Source organism: Geotrypetes seraphini, chromosome 2, assembly GCF_902459505.1.
Source record: "Geotrypetes seraphini chromosome 2, aGeoSer1.1, whole genome shotgun sequence".
NCBI lineage: Eukaryota > Metazoa > Chordata > Amphibia > Gymnophiona > Dermophiidae > Geotrypetes > Geotrypetes seraphini.
In genome coordinates this window covers 499,354,824-499,375,592 of record NC_047085.1, presented here as the reverse complement: position 1 = coordinate 499,375,592, position 20,769 = coordinate 499,354,824, and the positions used below count along the sequence as shown (strand labels likewise).

General features: G+C 45.2%; 1 protein-coding gene across 1 annotated transcript in view; it reads right to left on the bottom strand.

Annotated features, from left to right (window-relative positions):
- The window catches only part of LOC117354948 (SCO-spondin-like), a 441,431-nt gene that overhangs the window by 45,729 nt on the left and 374,933 nt on the right, over window positions 1–20,769 (bottom strand). Inside the window, 7 exon segments of the mRNA XM_033932909.1 lie at window positions 1,231–1,392; window positions 3,743–4,009; window positions 6,326–6,372; window positions 8,659–8,798; window positions 11,482–11,612; window positions 13,230–13,388; window positions 15,072–15,242. Of these exon segments, the coding sequence (XP_033788800.1) occupies window positions 1,231–1,392; window positions 3,743–4,009; window positions 6,326–6,372; window positions 8,659–8,798; window positions 11,482–11,612; window positions 13,230–13,388; window positions 15,072–15,242 (1,077 nt within the window).

Genomic DNA, 20,769 nt, shown 5'->3' with positions numbered 1-20,769 from the left:
GAATCAGATTTTTCGAGTTAGGCGCCTAACTTTTGATTCGGTTCAATGAAAGCCAACTGTACGGTGTTGAGTACCACGATCATTTTCGAGCAGGGGCTGTTTCTTACTCTTTGTGACTCTGTGCAGAGCTGCGTGCGTCTGGTAGTGCTATAGAAATAGTTCATAGTAGTATACTTCCCCCTCCGTATTCACGGGGGTTAGGGGCAGAGCCGGCCCGCGAATATTTTTTTTTATTTTCTATTTCTTAAATCTTTATTGATTTTCAATTTAAATTTCAAGTATCCAGCCCATGAATATTAAAAAAAACCACGAATAATATTTGGGCCAGTTCTGCCCCTAACCCCCGCTTCCCCCCGGCTATTTTAAGGCCTGTAAGCCCCCCCTTAAGCCTTACCTGGTGGTCTAGCGGGTTTTCGGGCCAGGAGCGATCTTCCCACGCTCCTGCCCCGTGCAGAAAGCTCACATGAAATGGCTGCCTTGAGCTCCCGTAGTCTCTCGAGCCATTTCCTGTGAGTGATCTGCACGGGGCAGGAGCGTGGGAAGATCGCTCCTGGCCCGAAAACCTGCTAGACCACCAGGTAAGGCTTAAGGGGGGGGCTTACAGGCCTTAAAATAGCCGGGGGGAAGCAGGGGTTAGGGGCAGAACCGGCCCAAATATTATTCGTGGTTTTTTAATATTCATGGGCCGGATAAAATAGCCTGAAATAGCCAGATGAAATAGCCTGAAAAACGAAAATGCATTTTTTTGGTTTAAAACCGCAAATAAGCAAATCCGTAGATACGGAATTCGCGAATATGGAGGGGGCAGTGGAGTAGTAGTATCAGCATCAAGTAAGCTTATCGTTCACTGAAGGTAGGTGCCCGATATAATAATAATAATAATAATAACTTTATTTTTGTATACCGCAGTGTGTAACTTTAGGAAGACTTTAGAGAATCAGGGCCTAAGTGCTTTTAGAGCAGGGCTTCCTAACCTGAGCTCCACGGATAGATTTCAGGGGATCCATGAACTTGGATGAGAAAAAAATTACAACATTCCAATCCTTCCTCACTATAATCCACCATGTAGCCTGGAGTAGAGATGGGTCATCTGATTCCATAATCCTAAAATTCATGATAGAAGTTTCTGGCTTAAGCCAGCCTGTGTCTGGGGTTTGAGATGCGAGAGGCTCCGGAATCAGGATACTGGTGCAGAGGCTGTAATGGGTTACAGGGTGCATTAAGCATTACCTGGACAAGCGGCAGTATTGCAGCTCTCAGACTGGAACCTGGGACCCTGACAGTTCTTCCCTCCTGCCGGGTGGTGCACGTGACGCCAGCGGACACGGAAGCCCCCGCTGCAGGGCTCTCGGCATGGACTCCAAGGGCTCCATTCACTCCAGACACAGAGATCTGAGAAGCAAAGCAACATATTATTAACACTGCCATGTGGAATCGCTGCTACACAATAAAGACCATCCCACACTCCCCACAAGGATACTAACAACCCTCCGCTACACACAAGAGGACTCTCACAGCCTTGCTATGTCTTACGAATTCCAGAGGGAGGTTATCTTTGGCATAATGCAAGATTTAAGGCAGTACATTTGAGCAACGGAGATTATACTCCGCATGCCCTGGTTTAAGAATGAGGGCCTTTGCGCTTGTGCGGGCTTTGACGTGATGACATCACACATGCACGTGACATCATCTTGTCGACGGCTGCGCACGTCCGCATGCCCTCGAGTTCAGCGTGCTGCGGCTTCAAAATGTTTGCGACACACTGTTGTGTTGTAAAAGATGGAGAAAAAAAAAAAAAGTAGATACATTAACAAAAAAGAACCATAGTCAGATTGAAGCTCCATCTAGCCTTATATCCTGCTTCCAGCGGTGGCCTAGCCAGATTACAAGTACCTAGCGGAATCCCAAGAAGTTGTAACATTCTGTTGTGTCTTCAAGGGCCTGATGCTAGCGTTCAAATCCTTGCACGGCATGGCGCTGGGCTACGTGACAACCAAGCTTCCTCCGTACGTGCGGAACAGGTCCCTCCGCTCTCAGGATGAAATATGCCTCAAAACACCCCCTGGTCAGGCCCTTCAACTGCAAACCACCAAATGACGTTCCTACACCCCACGCCATACCGAGCCACTGGAATCGACTGCCCCCCACAGATCAGATCCCTTGAAGGACACCTGAACTTTAGGAATGCAATAAAAACACAGCTCTTCACCTAACGCCCCTGATACAGTTTAAGATTGTTGTGATCATACATCAGACATTGTATCGTGCTTCCCCAAAGATCTTACAAGAATTCTTTGAGGTCTATAAACCAAGAAGAGAGCTTAGCGATGTAAATGGGATGAAATTAAGTTTGGAGGGTAGAATGTCGACTAGGCATGCTAGGATCGGAGCATCAGTGATATCCGTGGCTGGCGTAGAACTATGGAACACCTTGCCTGGTATCGTGCGGTTTTGTATGGGGAGGATGAATTTTAAGAAAATGCTGAAAACTCAATTATTTGTTAAGGTATATTTCAGTTGATAATCGCCTTTTATAATTTTTTTTTGACACCAATGTATGATTTGAAGCTTGCTTGTATTTCTGAATTGATTGAATTTGTGCTCTATCCCTGTTTATAACAGGGATGATTAATGATGTTATTTAGACATGTCTATGTTATATGTGATAATCGTAGGGAAACAAGATTTTATATATGTGATATGGAAACCGTATAGTTGTATGTAGTATATAAATTTTTAAATAAATACAGTGATGCCTTGGAATCTGAACTTAATCCGTTCCAGAACCCAGTTCGAGTTCCAAGACAATTTTTCCCATTGAAAATAATGGAAATTGGATTAATCCGTTCCTGGGTCCCACAAACTCAAATTTTAACAGTAAATACACTGGATTTTAGGGGCAGAAACACACACATATAATGTGAAGGGTGTTTGGATTCCAAAGCAGAGTTCGGATTTCTGGGGCAAAATTTACTACAAAAAAAAGTTCGGATTCCAAAACGTTCGAGTTCTGGGGCGTTCGGATTCCAAGGTACCACTGTATATATGGTCACATTAGGATAAAAACTTGTATTAACAAAACTTACATTGTAGCTATGGCAAATTGTAACCAGTTAACTGTTTATTATGTATGTTAACCTATAACCTGTTCTGAGCTCATTGGGGAGAATGGAATGGAAAACAAATTAACCCCCCTCCCTTTTACAAAAACGTAGCGCGTTTTTTTTTAGTGCCAGCTGCGGCAGTAACAGCTCTTACGCTCAAAGGAATTCTATGAGCGTCGGAGCTGTTAGCGCTATGGCAGACACTATAAACCACGCTACACTTTTGTAGAAAGAGGGGGGGGGAGTTAAATCAATAAATACCAATCCCAGGGATAAGAAGTCGTGTCCCTCATGTCTACCTTAATAGCGGTTTATGGACTTTTCCTCCAGATAAAAACAGATGCCCAAACTATTTCTATCAAATCCTCTAGTGAAAAGTATTTTTGATGGCTCGCTTCCGTCTATCCTCCATCCCCTTTCACTGAGTTGTAATAGCATCCAGACCGCCTAAGACCTAGGTGAGTTTGTTCACTGACCTGATGAAATGAGGAAATGATTGTTTTATGTATTACTTGTGTTGTTAATAGTGCTTTTTATGCAGTATTTTATGTTCAATTAATTGTATTGCACTGTCAAAGTTTGAAAATCAATAAAAATTTTAAAAAACAAAAATTTAAAAAACACTTTGTATGATGTACCTTCACAGATGCCGGCGTGGGGGCAGGGCCTCTCCTGTAGCAGCTCTCCAGAGCAGAAGGACCTATTTCCGTTCCAGGCGAAGCCGGTTTTCAGGTTGAGGCACACCCTGAACCGGTGCTGAACAGAAGCATAGAGAGGAAGGTCTACGGTCACATCGGTGCCGTTCTGAGACAGGAAGGCGGCGAGCGTGCCGGGGCTGAGAGACGAGAGGGGCAGACAGGAACTGCAGGGGGTCCACTCCGACCACTCACTCAACGAGACGATTTCTGAGGAGAGCAAAAATTTGTGACATAAGCGAAGGCAGAATTGGAGAGGCCGATATTCAGTTGGGAACGGCTCCCGGCTGGCTATCCCATGATACTCAGCAGGACTCTGATGACCTCAAGTGGGTTGAAATTTAAACTGTTTAAAAAAAACAAAACAAAATACTGGCAACAGTGTTTAGATAAGTCTTAGATATTAAGTATGCTCACTTCAGATAGTGTTGAATATTCAGGTAGAGCAGGCTGAACTTTCACTATCCATATATCAGCAATATTGAGACCGCCATCCGGATAACTGTCTTGATGGCCTAACTTTATTCAGATAGCTATCCAAATAACAGTCTGAGTATCACCTTTCTCTGGATAACTTGCCATTTCATCCTAACTCTACCCACGCATTTCCCTAATGTATCTGAAAAGTACCATGGCAGTCTGTAAGGCCAGCATAATTTCCGTATAACGGCTGCAGCTGAATAGATTTTATGCTTTTTTAAAAAAAAATTAATTTAGTTTTTAATGCCAACAAAAAGTGCAATACAATTTATATACAAATAATGATAATCAATCAGTATCTATACAAAAGATAAAAATTCCCTCCCCCAGCCATCATTACCATCAGGAATAATACCAAAACAAAAGATATACCCCTCCCGCTCTCACATCCCCCCCCTGGATGTGTGGGTGAAAAACAACAGAAAATAAAGATAAAGGACAACTATAGCAAATCTACAAAAGACGTCAATGGACCCCAAACTAATTTGAATATCTTATTATGCCCCAGCATTCATTTTCTCATATTTATAACTTAAACATAAGCTCACCCACCAAAAAGGAAAACTAAGGTGATCCCAATTCTTCCAGTTTAATGATTTTTTTTAAACATCAGACCAAAGACAGTCAGAGAAGCATTTTCAATAGACATCTAAGTCTGGACATTTGGACATTTTGAGTTTGGACTTTTTGAGAAAGATGTCAGGGTTAGGGGATGGGCAGAACTGGGCAGGCCTGGAGGCAGGTCTTGGGGGTACGGATTTTCCGATTGGAAAATCTGGCAACCCTCCCCTCAGTCAAAGTAATAAAATCATAGAGCAAGCTAACAAATTAAAGTACTTGATTTCCTCTTTCCCACTGGTTATATCTCTGCTTAGGCAACATACTGCTCTTGTATGGCTCACTGGTGTTTGGTTCTGGAGGCCATATCTTCATAAGGATACCTAAATAATACAAGGCCTGTGTGACACCCGTCATGAACTGTCCATTTATTTCAATATAGTTACACTGCATTCCCAGCGCTGAACTGTTCTGTGTGTTTAGCTATGCAGATGTGATGGATGTTATAGAGGAGTGTGAGTATGGAGAGCGCCTCCTTAGGGGGAAATGACATGGGAAGGAGGAGTCAAGGAGGCCTGACCCTGTGAAGTACACTTCTCCCTCATCATTCGCGGGGGATACGGGCAGAGCCGGACCGCGAATGCCGAAAAACCACGATTATCCGGCTCTGACCCACTCCCACCTTCCTGGCCTTACCTGGTGGTCTAGAGGGCTTTCGGGGCAGGAGCTATCTTCCTACGCTCCTGCCCCGTGCAGATCGCCATCAGGAAATGGCTGTAGGGAGTTCCCGACGTCGTCTCGAGAGACTACGGGAACTCCCAGCAGCCATTTCCTCATGGCGATCTGCACGGGGCATTAATAAAGAGTTTTCCTTTACCTTTTGTTCTTGTGTCTGGCCCAACCCCAAACCCTGTTCGTGCTGTTATAAGGAGCCATAAGAAATAGAAGACAGAAAAATACATCCCTGAGGTAATGGTATATAGCTGGATGGAGCAAAAGACACCTAAATAGGTCATGGTGAACTTGGGAGTCACCCAAGAGGAAGGTGGGAGGAGTATGCAGATGAGGTGCAATTTCCCCAGCACCCGGAAAACACCCTGACTCAGAGTGGACTCTATAATTGTTACCTGCTTCACAAACTTGTGGCCTATATCGTGGATTGTTCTCCAGGAATTATTTCATGTATAAAATGAGATTTTGCAAAACTGAACAACTTCCCCCCCCAAACACACATTTTAAAACATTTTCTTTCACCCACTACTTTAGCTACTGCTCTTGTCTTTCATACCAGAAATATTTATTAAAAACAGATTTATTGTAAACTGTTCATTAAAAAAGGCTTGATTTGTAAGAATCCAAATATGCAAGATCTCTGCCAGGCATGTTCTAGAGACGGACAAATGGTGAGCTTGCGTCTGGTCTGAAGCCCGGAGATATACCTGGAGAAGAACAGGATGCAGGAGGAGCAACGACAAAGCAAAAACCTACCTTCGCATTCATTCCAGGTGCACCGCAGCTCACCGTCCTGGCACACGCTGCACAGAGAGAAAAAGTCACCATCAGTGGCATGCGAAGGACACGCAGAACGCTTCCACGCAACGAGCCACAGGCAGCTGGCCACATACTAAGCATATCCCACAACAAGAAAGTAAAAATCAACCCCACGTGCAGTAATGCAAACAAAACTAGAAGCGGGGAAGGGACACAATCAACCAACTGTGAGAATAACCGATTTATTGAAAATACAGCATATATAACATAAACAGAAAATATATAGCAAGCCTGACAGAGAGTCCAGGACATAAAAGATCAAAGGACTAATCTAATAGATGTTGGCACTGTCATCTAGACATTGGGACACTGGATCATCTGTTATTCTATTGTCCTCTGATACTTAATTTTTGGAAGTCTATATGGGGACAGATTAATCTCATATTGGAATCTACAATTCCATTGACTTATGATGTAGTAATATGTGGAACATTACTGTATATTAAGCCCCTCGTATGAAACGATCTATATTCTGTCACTCATTCTTATATTCTTCTTAAACCAGTTGATTAATCATGTGTTGAATATTTTTTAAGCATTTTTTTAAGTGTGCTTTAAAAAAATGCTTAAAAAATATTCAACACATGATTAATCAACTGGTTTAAGAAGAATATAAGAATGAGTGACAGAATATAGATCGTTTCATACGAGGGGCTTAATATACAGTAATGGGGGTCAGGGTGGTATGGAATCATGGTGAAGGGTGAGAAAGGGGGTCAGGGTGGTATGGATGGGTGTGGATGGTGAGAAAGGGGGATCAGGGTGGTATGGAATCAAGGTGAAGGGTGAGAAAGGGGTCGGGGTGGTATGGAAGCGTGGTGGAGGGAGAGAAAGGGGCAGATGCTGATGGAATTGTGGGGAAAGAGACATAAGGGGGAAGGATACTGCATGGAATTGGGTTGGAGGGAGAGAAAGGTGGCAGATGCTGATGGAAGTGGGGGGGAAGGGAAAGGAGAGAGTGAAATGCCAGACCATGTGGGTGTGGGAGAGGGAAAGGAAGAAGAGGAGAGGAGAGATGCCAGACCATTGAAGGAGGGAAGGGAAGAAGATGGATGCCAGACTAATGGGGGTGAAGGGAGAAATGGAAGGGAGATGCATAAAGTTTCAAGAATGGGAATAGAAAAAGAGAAGATGCCATATAGAAGGGGCAGAGAGAGAGTAAACAGTGGATGAAAGGAAGAGAGTGACAAAAAGATGAGGAAAGCAGAAACCAGAGAAGACAAGGTAGAAAAAAATTATATTTATTTTTTGCTTTAGGTGAGATGCATCGCTGTTTCTGTGATGTTGCATTGTATGCAGAGTCCAGCTTCTTGGTGCTTCAGTTTAACCTTTGTTTACGTATTTTTATTCTATCTCTCCATTTACAAAACTGTAGAGCGTTTTTTAGCGTTGACATCTGAGCTGTTACCACCATGGCTAAAAACCACACTACAGTTTTGTAAAAGAGGAGGGGTTAGTTTGTGATTACATACTAGGCGAAGGTGTTTTCTGTGTTCTATGTGTTCAAAAAGACATGGTTTTCTGTTAGGATTGACTGTGTAGGATTGATCTGTACTAGTCTGGCTTATTTAGTTTTACAATGGGTTTATTAATGTACTGCTCACTGTAGTATGTAAGATGCTGCCTTTTCCTAGGTTCCTAGGTGGGGCGGTGACAAAAAAATGATGGGCCCCGGGTGTCACAAATGCTAGGTATGCCACTGGGTAGCTTTCCCCAACACGCTTCCACTTTGTAACAAATTCAGAGCCTATTTGCCCGCACCATTGTCTCGTCCATACATTGAGACTCTAGAGCCTGGCCTGCCTCCACGGTCCTGCACATGGGATGGGGAACATCTCTGAGAATGCTACCCTCGAGGGAGATTTTCTCTACCGCTGGCCCCTCTATCTGGAATGAGTTGCTAGTATCTTTTTCTGTTGTCTCCATCACTCTCCCTCCCATTTCAGGACTTGGAAGGGCTGCCTCTGCACCCAGAGGTTGTAAGATCAACTGCTGGTGCTGCTCCTTGTAACTCTGGATAAATCGCTTAATCCTCCAGTGCCCACCGCTTTTGAAATGCCAAAGGCAGTATACAAGTCCCCTTTCCCTTACTTACATCTGCTAGCATGCCTAGAAATTCAGTTTAGCCTGTTAACATACAGCAATGAATTTTATATGTGCCCTTACAGGATTCTGAAATATACATGAAAGATATCATGGTATGTTGACACAAAATGCAATCTGTCTTATTTCCAGTGTTAAAAAAATAATTGGTACGTTACGACACTCACCATTCCTTACACCCGGTCACTACAGTTTCTCCTGGGGGTAGGTACACAGGAGTCCCTGGTGGCACACCTCCTATGTGCATAAGGTGAAGACAACCACACTCTGAGGGAGGGATGCACTCTCTGTTCTGCTCCACCAAACCCTGAGAAATATCGCACACACATGAATCCTCCATTTACTGTCCACTACACGTCCTAGTTATAATGGAAAGCACAGTTACTTACCGTAACAGGTGTTATCCAGGGACATCAGGCAGATATTCTCACTGATGGGTGACGTCACCTATGGAGCCCCGGTACGGACACTTTAAAAGTGCATTGCCACTTTGGCGGGTGCCGGATTCCTGACGGCGCTGACGGAAAACTGCTTCTGAAGAATGAAAATGCGCTGGTGAAGAGAAGAGCAGGGGAAGAAGAAAATGGCAAGGCCGAGGACCCGACATTGCTAGAATCACCGAAGGATGTCTGTGAAGACAATTTCTCCAACAAAGCAACCGCGCTGATGGAAATGGAGCAGGAAAAACCTGCATGGAAAAACAGCCATAAGGTGGGAAGGAAACAGTATGGCGACCCATAAGGCCCCACCAAGCCTAACCGACGACGGTAAAAGAAAAATAAAGAAACTAGAATGTTTAGTTTGAGTTGTTTTTTTTTGGTTGTTTTTTTAACTAAAAATGAAAGAAAAGAAAAAACTGACTAAAAAGTCAAAAAACCGCAAGAGCGTGAAGGCAGCGAAAGAAAATTTTTCAACAGCCGTTGAAACGCGACTTCTTAGCTCCGCGGAAACTATGAAACTGAAGGACTGCACGCCTTCGTCAGGCAGGAAGGCACTCGCGCATGAGCGGTGTGGATTATCGAGAACTTTCTAAGTTCTTAAAGTGGCAATGCACTTTTAAAGTATCCTTAATAGGGCTCTGTTGGTGACGTTACCCATCAGTGAGAATATGCTACCTGCAATTGTATAATGAGGCATCTACAGTGTATTTACACACCTGAGGCCTAGCATGTGTAAACATGTAGACTATTGACATGGCGACTCCAGAAAATATTTCTTTACCGAAAGGGTGGTTAATCGTTGGAATAAACGTCCACTGCAGGTGATTGAGGCCAGCAGCGTGCCAGATTTTAAGAGTAAATGGGATTTACATGTGGGATCTCTAAGGGGGTAAAGTCAGAGGGGTGGGTCAATGGAGTGGGCAGACTTGATGGGCTTTGGCCCTTTTCTGCCGTCATTTTCTATGTTTCTATGAATGTCAATTAATCCCCCAAAGATGCATATAAGTGGGATAGTCAAACAAAAACAGGAAAGTCAACTCCACAGGACAATGAACAAGCGGACCAACAGTGGAGAAATCCAACCAGATCTAGATCTCTGCTTTGAATGACACTTATTTAAAAAAAATAGCACGACGCATGTTTTGGCCTGCCTCCGGAGCCGCTGTGCGTTGTCATTCACATCTTCTAAAAAGCAACCAGCCCTAAGCCACACTCACAAAGGTGCCTTAATCTTGCTTCTGACGTCACTACTGCAATGACCACACCATATTCCGGAAGAAATTGAAAATTCAGCTATTTGACATTTAGGCCCAAATTCTGTAACCAGCGCCAATAGGCACCCATTTCGGAGATGCCCAACTAGAAAGGCGCCTATCTAAATTGAATTACAAGCACTGATTGAAACCTAGGCGCCTACCAAGAAAGCGCGATTCTGTAACAAGGCGCCTCTAAAAATTTAGGCGGCCTTCAAAAAAAAATAGGCGCTATGCACATTAGGCGTGGGCGTGGCTACATGTCAGGCGCCTTGTTGCAGAATCATTGCTCTTAAGCGTTCTTATGCGCTCAGCTAGGCGCTGAAATTTTAGTTGTGCCTAGAGCTGGCGCCTCCAAAATAGGTTCCGCTCAGCGTGATTCATTAAACAGCACCCAATTGTACTTGAATCGCGTTGAACAGTGCCTAATTAGGCGCCTACCTTTTGGGCGCTTCTGATAGAATGTGCCCTTTAATCACCTGTATCCTCCTCTTCCCCTCCCCCCTCTCTCTTCCCTCCCTCCTACCCTCCTCTTATCTTCTCCCTCCCCTCCCCCTCATCCCTCTCTATAAGCCGCCTTGAGCCTACCTAGGAATGAGCGACGCAGAAATAGAAGATTAGATTAGATTTCATCAAAAAGCCGCATTCCAATAGTGGCGTCAGCTGCAAGATTAAGGCACCTTTGTGAGTGTGGCTTAGGGCTGGTTGCCGGTTTGTTTCTTTTTAGAAGATGTGAATGACAACGCACAGCGGCTCCGGAGGCAGGCCGGATAGGTCGAGCCATTTTTTGAATAAGTGCCATTCAAAGCAGAGATTTGAAGAAAAAAAAAAAAAAGCATTTAGATCTGGTTGGCTTTCTCCACTGTTGGTCCGCTTGTAAGCGGGATAGTGCATGCTGGGGGAATGTACACAGGGATGGAGAATATTGTAAGTTATGTGCTAAGGAGCCACATTTAGGCATGTATATTTACACCTGCTAATGACATGGCGTAAAATGTTGGCACGTGCAGTAAGTACCAACTTCCACTAGCTCAATAATGAAATCTGGGCACCCAGATGATGCTCTAAAATTATTACCGAGTAACGCAGGTTGGGGGTTGCTGCTCGCACCAGGAATGTTACAGAGGTATGGGGGGAGGGAAGCGGCATGCACACACAGTAGTGGGGGGAGGCCGGGAAGGAATGGAGAGGAGGACGGGTACCTACGCTCTCACCAAGACAGCACTCAGGGTGGACCACACTACATCCCCCCACTGCATCCTATAACTGGCCATGTCTATTAGAGAGAGAGACTCACCTGTGGACAGTAGCAGCCGGGCAGACATTCTGACATGTTCTTGCAGATTTCCTTTTGGAAAATGGCAGAACAGAGAGAGGTGCAGGGAGAACCACAGTCCTGGAACTCAAAGGGAGGATCACAGCTGGATTCTAGGGGGGAAATTTCATTAAATAGCCACTAGAATATGAGTCAGCTCTGTTCCTCAACCCCTATCACCTGAGGCTTCATACATTCCTATGCCACAGCTTTGCTCCTTCTCCTAATAGAAACATGATGACAGATAAAGGCCAAATGGCCCATTTAGTCTGCCCATCCGCAGTAACCGTCAACTCTTTCTCTTTCTCTTTTTTTTTTTTTTTAAATTCTTTATTAAATTTTCAATTCTTACAAAAGTGCAATACACTTCTCCCTCGTTATTCGCGGGGGATACGGGCAGAGCCGGACCGCGAATGGCGAAAAACCACGAATATCCGGCTCTGACCCACCCCCACCTCCCTGCCGCCTTCCCGGCCTTACCTGGTGGTCTAGAGGGCTTTCGGGGCAGGAGCGATCTTCCTACGCTCCTGTCCCGTGCAGATCGCCATTAGGAAATGGCTTTGGGAGTTCCCGTCGTAGTCTCGAGAGACTACGGGAACTCACAGCAGCCATTTCCCCAACAAATTAAAACCCCCTCCCTTCCCCTCCCTCAAGAAAATTCATAAAACAGAAGATCACTTGAGTATACACCTCCCTCCCCTGGATGTGCCATTATTACAACAAACAGTTTACACTATAATAATTCTACAAAAGACATCAATGGTCCCCAAATTAATTTAAAGATTTTTGTGTTCCCTGACAAGTCAGCATTTGCTTTTTCATATTTATACAATAAACATAAATTTGCCCACCAGAATGTAAAGCTAAGACGGTCCCTATTTTTCCATTTATGCGTGATCAATTGTATAGCTGTACCCGTCATAATTATCATCAACTCTTTCTCCAAGAGATTGCATGTGCCTAATAGAAACAAACCCAGGCGGGCTCATCCAGGAGTTGAACCCAGGACCTCTCGCACCCTAAGCAAGAATCATACCTCTAGACCAATGAGCCACAGTTCTGTCTCAGGTGCCTCTTACCTGAGTGTTCAAACATCCTCCCCTCTCATCTCTGACTCAGGCCTCCTACCATGTAATCTAACCCAATGCACAACTTATTAATCGCACTATACCAAAAAGGTTCAAGGCGATTTACATCCAAAGAAGCCATAAAATCTAAGGGGAAAATTTGAACGCAATAATTAAAATATCATCATGAATATTACAACAAATCCTCTCCATTCCCACCCGTCCCCACCAGGATCCTCTCCGTCCCCACCCATCCCCGCAAGGAATTACCTCCATCCCCGCCCGTCCCCATAAAAAGCAGCAATTACTTCTGCCAAGATCATCAATTCCACAGTTTCTTTTGTGTTTGCGCTGCTGTTTTCCTTGTGGAATCTCTTTGGTGGAACCCTTTTTTTGTTTTATGTTCAAGTAATTAACTTATGAACCTCCTCTTTTACTAAGGCTGACATGTCCATTATATTATATGGATGAACCCTGCTTCCAAAGCCTTCCATCCCCGTAAGAGTCCCGTTGGCTAGAGGGGGGTCCCCGTGGGAGTCCCGTGGGCCAGAGGGGGGTCCCCGTGGGAGTCCCGTGGGTTAGGGGGGATTCCCGCGGGACCCCCGCGGGACTCCTGCGGTCCCCGTTCCCGTGCAGATCTCTAGTCCTCTCCCTCCTTCTCACCTGAGCAATGGGCGAGATCACACTTTCTCAGCTCTGTCCCCAGCTCGTGGCACGGTTTGTCTCCATAACTTGGGCCCAGCTGGTCTCGAAATCGGTGCTGAACGGGAGACTGACAGGAGCACTCGGTCCAGTGAGTCCATGGGCCCCACGCACAGTCCCCTGGAAGAAGCAGCCATTGACGGTGAAAAGTGTACGCAAAACACGACACAAAGTACCAAAAAGCACAGTCTCATAAAAATACAGGTGTGCCGCACAAGACATTGCTGTCTTGTGAGCTGTGCTGCTTGTTTGTAGGGTTACCAGTCGTCCGGAATTCTCCCGTCATGACCTCCTTTTGAGGACATGTCCGAGGGTCCGGACGGCTTTTCATAACCCGGCACTTTGTCCGAGTTTTGAAAAGCTTCTACCAAATCGCCGTCGGGGACATGGTTAGGGCGGGATTGTGGGTGGGACTGGGGCATGATGGGCAGGAGATGGATGGAACTGGGTGCGCCTGGGGTGGGTTTAGGGGGTCCGTGAGTTACAATAAGACTCAGGAAGGAGATTAGCAACGGAGTTACAAAGGTGGTGCATTTACAAAGAGGTGACCAAGGGGCTGCCATATAACTTGGCCACAGCAGTCAATTGAAGGTTCAAAGGTAGGCAGATGAGCCTTACACAGAAGGTAGAGCAGATCAGTATAGCACAGCTACTTACTGACTTTAGTGCAGGAAGAGGCGGTCGGAGCAAACCGTGAGTGATTTCCTTCACTCGCCGGCTCTCCGGCTGCCCTCTCCTGTCTCCCCTGCTAAAAAAAACGTGGTTTTTCAGCATTCGCGGGGGTTCCTGGAACGGAACCTCCGCAAATATCGGGGGAGTACTGTATCTTGTTTCTTTCCTGTGGTTGTAGTGTATCTTGACGTTCAGTGTTTGACTGGGTGGATAATTTGATTGTTTGTCCAATAGGACTCATAAGAAAACCAGGGAATTGGATTCTTTTTCTTATTTTTCTTTCTATGGTTGAATTTGAGGGGTGGGGTTGTTCCACCTATTACCACCAGTTGACAAGGGTGGGGAGGAGGCTTTAGTGGGGTGGGGTAACTGAGGGGGGGGGTACAACAAAAAAAACTGGATGACACACATTGTATTGTTTGGTTGATGTTTGCACGGTTTTGTATAACGTCATCGATAAAATTGTTATAAATTAAAAAAAATATATACAGTATTTATAACTTAGTGTTTTCTATAAGGCACTGAAATGGAGACACCAAAACCGTAAGGGGATCAAAGATAATCGCACAAATTAATTAGCTAATGAGCCATTAACTAGCAATAAATTGATGTTAATCAATTTTTGTGGTTAATTGGCAGCAATTAGACTTTGTGCACCTGACGTCTTCGTGTCACATCTGTGCATGCACGGATGCCCTCCTGACTGACGAGAGCAGGCTGAGGTGGGCAGGGCTAGGGGTGAGGCGTGGGTGTAATGGGGCTGGGACGGATGGAACTGGGCGGGCCTGGGGGCGGGTCTATAGGTCTGGATTTTACGTAAGTAAAATCTGGTAAACAAGTTTTTTAGGTGCTTTATATACCGCCTATCAAGGTTTATCTAAGTGGTTTTACGATCAGGTACTCAAGTATTTTCCCTATCTGTCCTGGTGGGCTCACAATCTATCTAATGTACCTGGGGCTATGGAGGACTGAGTGACTTGCCCAGGGTCACAAGGGGCAGCGCGGGGTTTGAACCCACAACCGCAGGGTGCCGAGGCAGTAGTGCCACGCACTACCTTTATGAGAGTCCTCCAACAAAGGCCTCAATTTAAGTGGCAGAGCTTATCACTAAGAGAGCCTGAATGCACCTACCGTCACAAGCCCGAGCGTAGCAGGCCTGGGCTTCCATGTGCTCGCTCTCGTTACACGGGACGTCTGGTGACTCGGGGGCCGGGCATCGGCAAGTCCACTTCCTGCTGGCTATCCCAGGGCCGCAACTCCTGGAACAAGGGCTCCAATCTGCCCATTCACACCAGGTGCTCTCTAGAGAAAAAGAGTGAGGAAAAGAATGAGGGGGGAGGACAGGCAGAGACGTAGGAAAAGTGAAAGATTTGAGAATGAGAGAAAATTATTACATTACACTAGTGATTTCTATTCCGCCATTACCTTGTGGTTCAAGGCGGATTACATCCAAACTAAAACAAGAATTACATTTCAACTTTGAATTAATAGAATAAATGATGAGATATAATTTGAAGGGAAAATTATGGGTTTTAGATGATAATGTTTGGTAACTAGAAAATTAGAGAGTACTAAGGGTTTATAGAGTGTTGGATGTTGGGTTAGGATTTTTGTGCTGGATAGGTTTAACGTGTTTTATGAAGAGTATGGTTTTAATTTCTTTCTTGAACATGAGAAAGAAGTATGAGTAAATCAGAAAGATAAAGACAGAGAAGGTTGCGGGTGAAAAATAGTGAGAGAGAATGTAGCATGGCATTGAAGTGCACCCTTGATCACATTTGCTTTAAAAGTTTTGGGGCCAATATTAAAAAAACAAACATTTCTTCCGTTTGCAGCCCCACCAATTACCTAAAGGCACTTTTTTGTTGTTGTTAATAAATTATCTGTGGCAATCCTGTAGCTATTTAGGCAATTTGGCTGGGGTTTTTTTTTTTTCTGTACAACATCCAATTTTATCCATACACGAAAGGGGAGTGATTTGAGGCAGGCTGAGGTCAAGCCAGGAACCGAGCACTTCAGTTATCCAAGTGCCGAGAAATAAATAGCAGATATAACTTTTACATGGATAACTATCCGTTTAACAGATATATGTAATTCTGAAAATGGTATTATTGTAAGGGGGCAGTCAGTGGCGGAGTAAGGTGGGAGGGAGCCAATTTGGTGAGGGCGCAGGCACCCATACTCCTCTCCACCCCCCTGCTCCTACCCTGACCCCGTCCTCCTCTCCACCCCCCTGCTCCTACCCTGACCCCGTCCTCCTCTCCACCCCCCTGCTCCTACCCTGACCCCGTCCTCCTCTCCACCCCCCTGCTCCTACCCTGACCCCGTCCTCCTCTCCACCCCCCTGCTCCTACCCTGACCCCGTCCTCCTCTCCACCCCCCTGCTCCTACCCTGACCCCGTCCTCCTCTCCACCCCCCTGCTCCTACCCTGACCCCGTCCTCCTCTCCACCCCCCTGCTCCTACCCTGACCCCGTCCTCCTCTCCACCCCCCTGCTCCTACCCTGATCCCGTCCTCCTCTCCAACCCCCATTCCTTTCCTGCTCTATCCTCTTCTCCCCCCCCCACTTCTTTCCTGCCCCCTACTGCCTTACGTGCACGCCGATTCCCTTCCCCCGTACCTCTAAGAACATAAGAAATGCCACTGCTGGGTCAGACCAGTGGTCCATCGTGCCCAGCAGTCCGCTCACACGGCGGCCCCCAGGTCAAAGACCAGTGTCTAACTGACACTAGCCCTACCTGCGTACGTTCCAGTTTAGCAGGAACTTGTCCAACTTTGTCTTGAATCCCTGGAGGGTGTTTTCCCCTGACAGACTCTGGATGAGCGTTCCAAATTTCTACCACTCTCTGGGTGAAGAAGAACTTCCTTACATTTGTACAGAATCTATCCCCTTTCAACTTTAGAGAGTGCCCTCTCGTTCTCTCTACCTTGGAGAGAGTGAACATCCTGTCTTTATCTTCTCTGGACCCTTTCGAGTAGTACCATGTCCTTCTTCATGCATGGCGACCAGTGCTGGACGCAATACTCCAGGTGAGGATGCACCATGGCCCGGTACAGTGGCATGATAACCTTCTCTGACCTGTTCGTGATCCCCTTCTTGATCTCCAAGTACCGCCCCGGACATCCTGTATTCATGCATGAGATTTTTGTTACCGACATGCATCACTTTGCACTTATCCACGTTGAACCTCATTTGCCATGTCGATGCCCATTTCTCAAGTTTGATTATGTCATGTTGCAGATCTTTACAATCCCCCTGTGTCTTCACTACTCTGAATAACATCGTATCATCCGCAAATTTAATCACCTCACTCGTCGTACCAATGTCCAGTTCGTTTATAAAGATGTTGAAGAGCACAGGTCCAAGCGCCGAGCCCTGCGTCACCCGACTGGTGATGCTCTTCCAGTCCGAGTATTGTCCATTTACCTCCACTCTCTGTTTCCTATGCTCTAATGTTCCTGGCACTAGCAGCAACCCCCATGCTGCCATTGTGCCAGCGTCAGTTCTTCCTCCAACATCACTTCCTGGACCCGCACCTAGGAAGTGACATCAGAGGGAGATCCAACGCTGGTGCGCCAGCAGCTGCTCGCTCCAGGGACATTATAGAGGTACGAGGGAAGGGAAGTGGCGCGTGTGCGGCAGGAGGGGGCAGGGAAGGAGCGTGTGGCGGTGAGGGGGAGCAGAGAAGAGGGAGGAGGAAGGGCACCATCGCCCAGGGCGTCTCTCTCTCTCGCTACGCCACTGGGGACAGATATCCATTTAGAAGTTATATGGCAGCTGTGTCAATGAATATTGACCTCATTATATTTTTTTAGGAGACAATTCCTTATTAAGAGTAGTTTAGAGACACTTGATTGCTTCTATTAGAAATGTAAAGATGAAGCTGACTCAGCGGGTCAGCGTAGGGTTACCATGTGGCTCCAGAAAAAGGAGGACGGATTGAGACATCTGGGTTTTACTTCCATCCGTCCTTTTTCTGGAACCATATGGTAACCATAGGTCAACGACTGCACTGCCCTAGGGAAGACTTAAATTTAGCTCATGAGATTAGCATCTGTTCCTTAGCCTGACATTGGCAGCATTTATTATTCCCGGGTAGAGAATGACACGGTGAAAGAATTCATCACCGTCCCCGTCCCACCACGGGAAATAATCCCATGTCATTCTTTCATGTCTCTCATATTATCAATCCCTCTACACCAGCATTCTTCAATGCAAGGCTTAAGGGTCAGTGGCTGGGCCCATTCATACTCTGATTCTTATATGAGTCAAGTATAGGATAATGAAGTCATTGTGACATCACTGATGAGGTTGGCTCTTAGGCATTGGTGGACTGAGGCATTATGACATCACAATCTCAGCTCTGGAATGTTGCTACTCTTTGGGTTTCTGCCAGATACTTGTGACCTGGATTGACCACTGCTGGAAACAGGATACTGGGCTTGATGGACCTTTGGTCTGTCCCAATATGGCAATGCTAATGGTCTTATGTTTTAACCATCCTGTATCATTCTTTAGTGTCTATCTCAACCTCAGTCCTTCTACACCAGCATTCTTGAATGCAAGGCTTGAGGGTCAGTGGCTGAGCCCATTCATACTCTGATTCTTATGTGAGCCAAATATAGGATAATGAAGTCATTGTGACATCACTGATGAGGTTGGCTCTTATTGGTGGAATAAAGCATTATGACGTCACAGTATCAACTCTGGATACCAGAGACTGTCATTCTTTAGTGTCTATCTCAACCTCAGTCCTTCTACACCAGCATTCTTGAATGCAAGGCTTGAGGGTCAGTGGCTGTGTCCATCCATACTCTGATTCTTCCCTTTCTCCTTAAAGAATGACATGGGGATGGTTTCTGGCGGTTATCCGTGGGGATGGGAACAGTGACGAATTCTGTCACCATGTCATTCTCTATTCCCAGGTTAGATGCCACTACACCATGGTGACACCTACTGGTCAGACGCAGGCTGCATGCCTACAGTCTATAGATCCTGGCTAAGAACGGTCATTGCGAGGGCAGGGTTCGGTGAAAAAGGGAAGAAGGATAGGGACAAGGGAAACACACAGATATCAGCAGCACCATTGCCAGCAAACCCAAAAGGTCAGTGAAGGTTAAAACTGCTGGGCCAGGAAAAGAAAAGCTGCATTATTATGCAATTCAGTACGTCACAGCAAGCTGCCATGAAAGCTGCTATGCATCACAGTAACCCACTCTAGCAACAGTCAGAACGCAAAAAAAACCCATTCACTGGCAAAATCTTAAAAATCATTATAGCTTGCAGGTCCTTTGCTTCCAGACTGATTTCCTGAGACATCAGGCCACTCAGTGGTATCTGAACTTTTGAATAAGAAACCAAAGACTGGTCTTTGTGACATTTGGAGCATTGAGATAAAGCAGCAGATTTCTGCGTCTCAATGGCAACGTATTTGGACTTGGAGGATGAGGTGTACGGTGTCTGCATCTATGAGACAAACATGGTTTTTCTTGTTACACAGAGCCCTGTTCATTTACAGAAATTGGATAGTCCTAAGTCTAATAGATGCTGGCACTGTCATCTCGATGTCGGGACATTGGATCATTCACTGTTTTATTGTCCATTGATACTTACATTTTGGAGATCCATTTGGGGTCAAGTGAATAAATTATTGGAAATTCCAGTGGCATTTGGTTTGGTTTTAAATTTTTTATTCGTTTTTCATACTACAACAAGTGCATCATAGAAAATTATACGATCTCATAAAATATACACTTGATTTTCCTTCATGTATCACTGTAAAAACAATATGTCATTCTAAATTCATGTACAATAATATCTGAAAATGTATGTATTACATAATATGTATAACAATTGTTACTAAAATTTAAAACCCTCCCTTCCCTCACCTCCCAATACAATTACAATTATAATAAAAATATTGACAAATACATATATATTATGAGATAATGGGAAAATGATATCATTCATTACAGAAGTCTGCTAATGGTCCCCAGATTTTCTGAAACTTACCAAAATAACCTCTCTGTGTTGCTAATGCACGCTCCATTTTATATATATGGCATACGGAATTCCACCAGAAGTTATAGTTTAACCTATCATAATTTTTCCAATTGTATGTTATTTGTTCCAGTGGCATTGACGTACGATACCGTGCTATTTGGCTCGATAATGAGGGCCAAAAGCCAAATATCTTCTCATAATAATAAATTTCTCTGTATTATGACAGGGGTTGCCATACAACTGATTTTGAGGAATTGGAAAAACTGGGATCGGTTATATTTTACTTTCTGGTGGGAATTTCTATGCCACATTTTTTAAAATGGAGCGTATGATGGCCATACAACAGGGACATTATAAGAAATTTATGGATGTTTGGGAGCCATTGACAGAATTCTGCAAGGAGTGGTCGTTGATTTGGCCCTTTGATCATGCACATCCAGGGAGGGTGGGTGGGAAGGGGGGTAGGGAGTTATTTTTATTTAGAGTGCAATTGTTGGGTATGTATAAAGGGGGAGGTTGATATATGTATTTGTCATAAATATAATTTGATAGAATTTAAGAGAGTTAAAGTGTAAAATGTCTGTAAAATATGTTGCACTTATATTGGTGTCAGGTCAAAAGCGCGCCGGGACAAAGGCACGCCCAGACAATTGAGCGCAGCGGAGGTGCGCGCCACTCAAAATTACTGTTTTTAGGGCTCCGACGGGGGGGGGCGTGGGGCGGAACCCCCTCACTTTACTTAATAGACATCGCGCCGCGTTGTGGGGGGTTTGGGGGGTTGTAATCCCCCAAATTTTACTGAAAACTTCACTTTTTCCCTGTTTT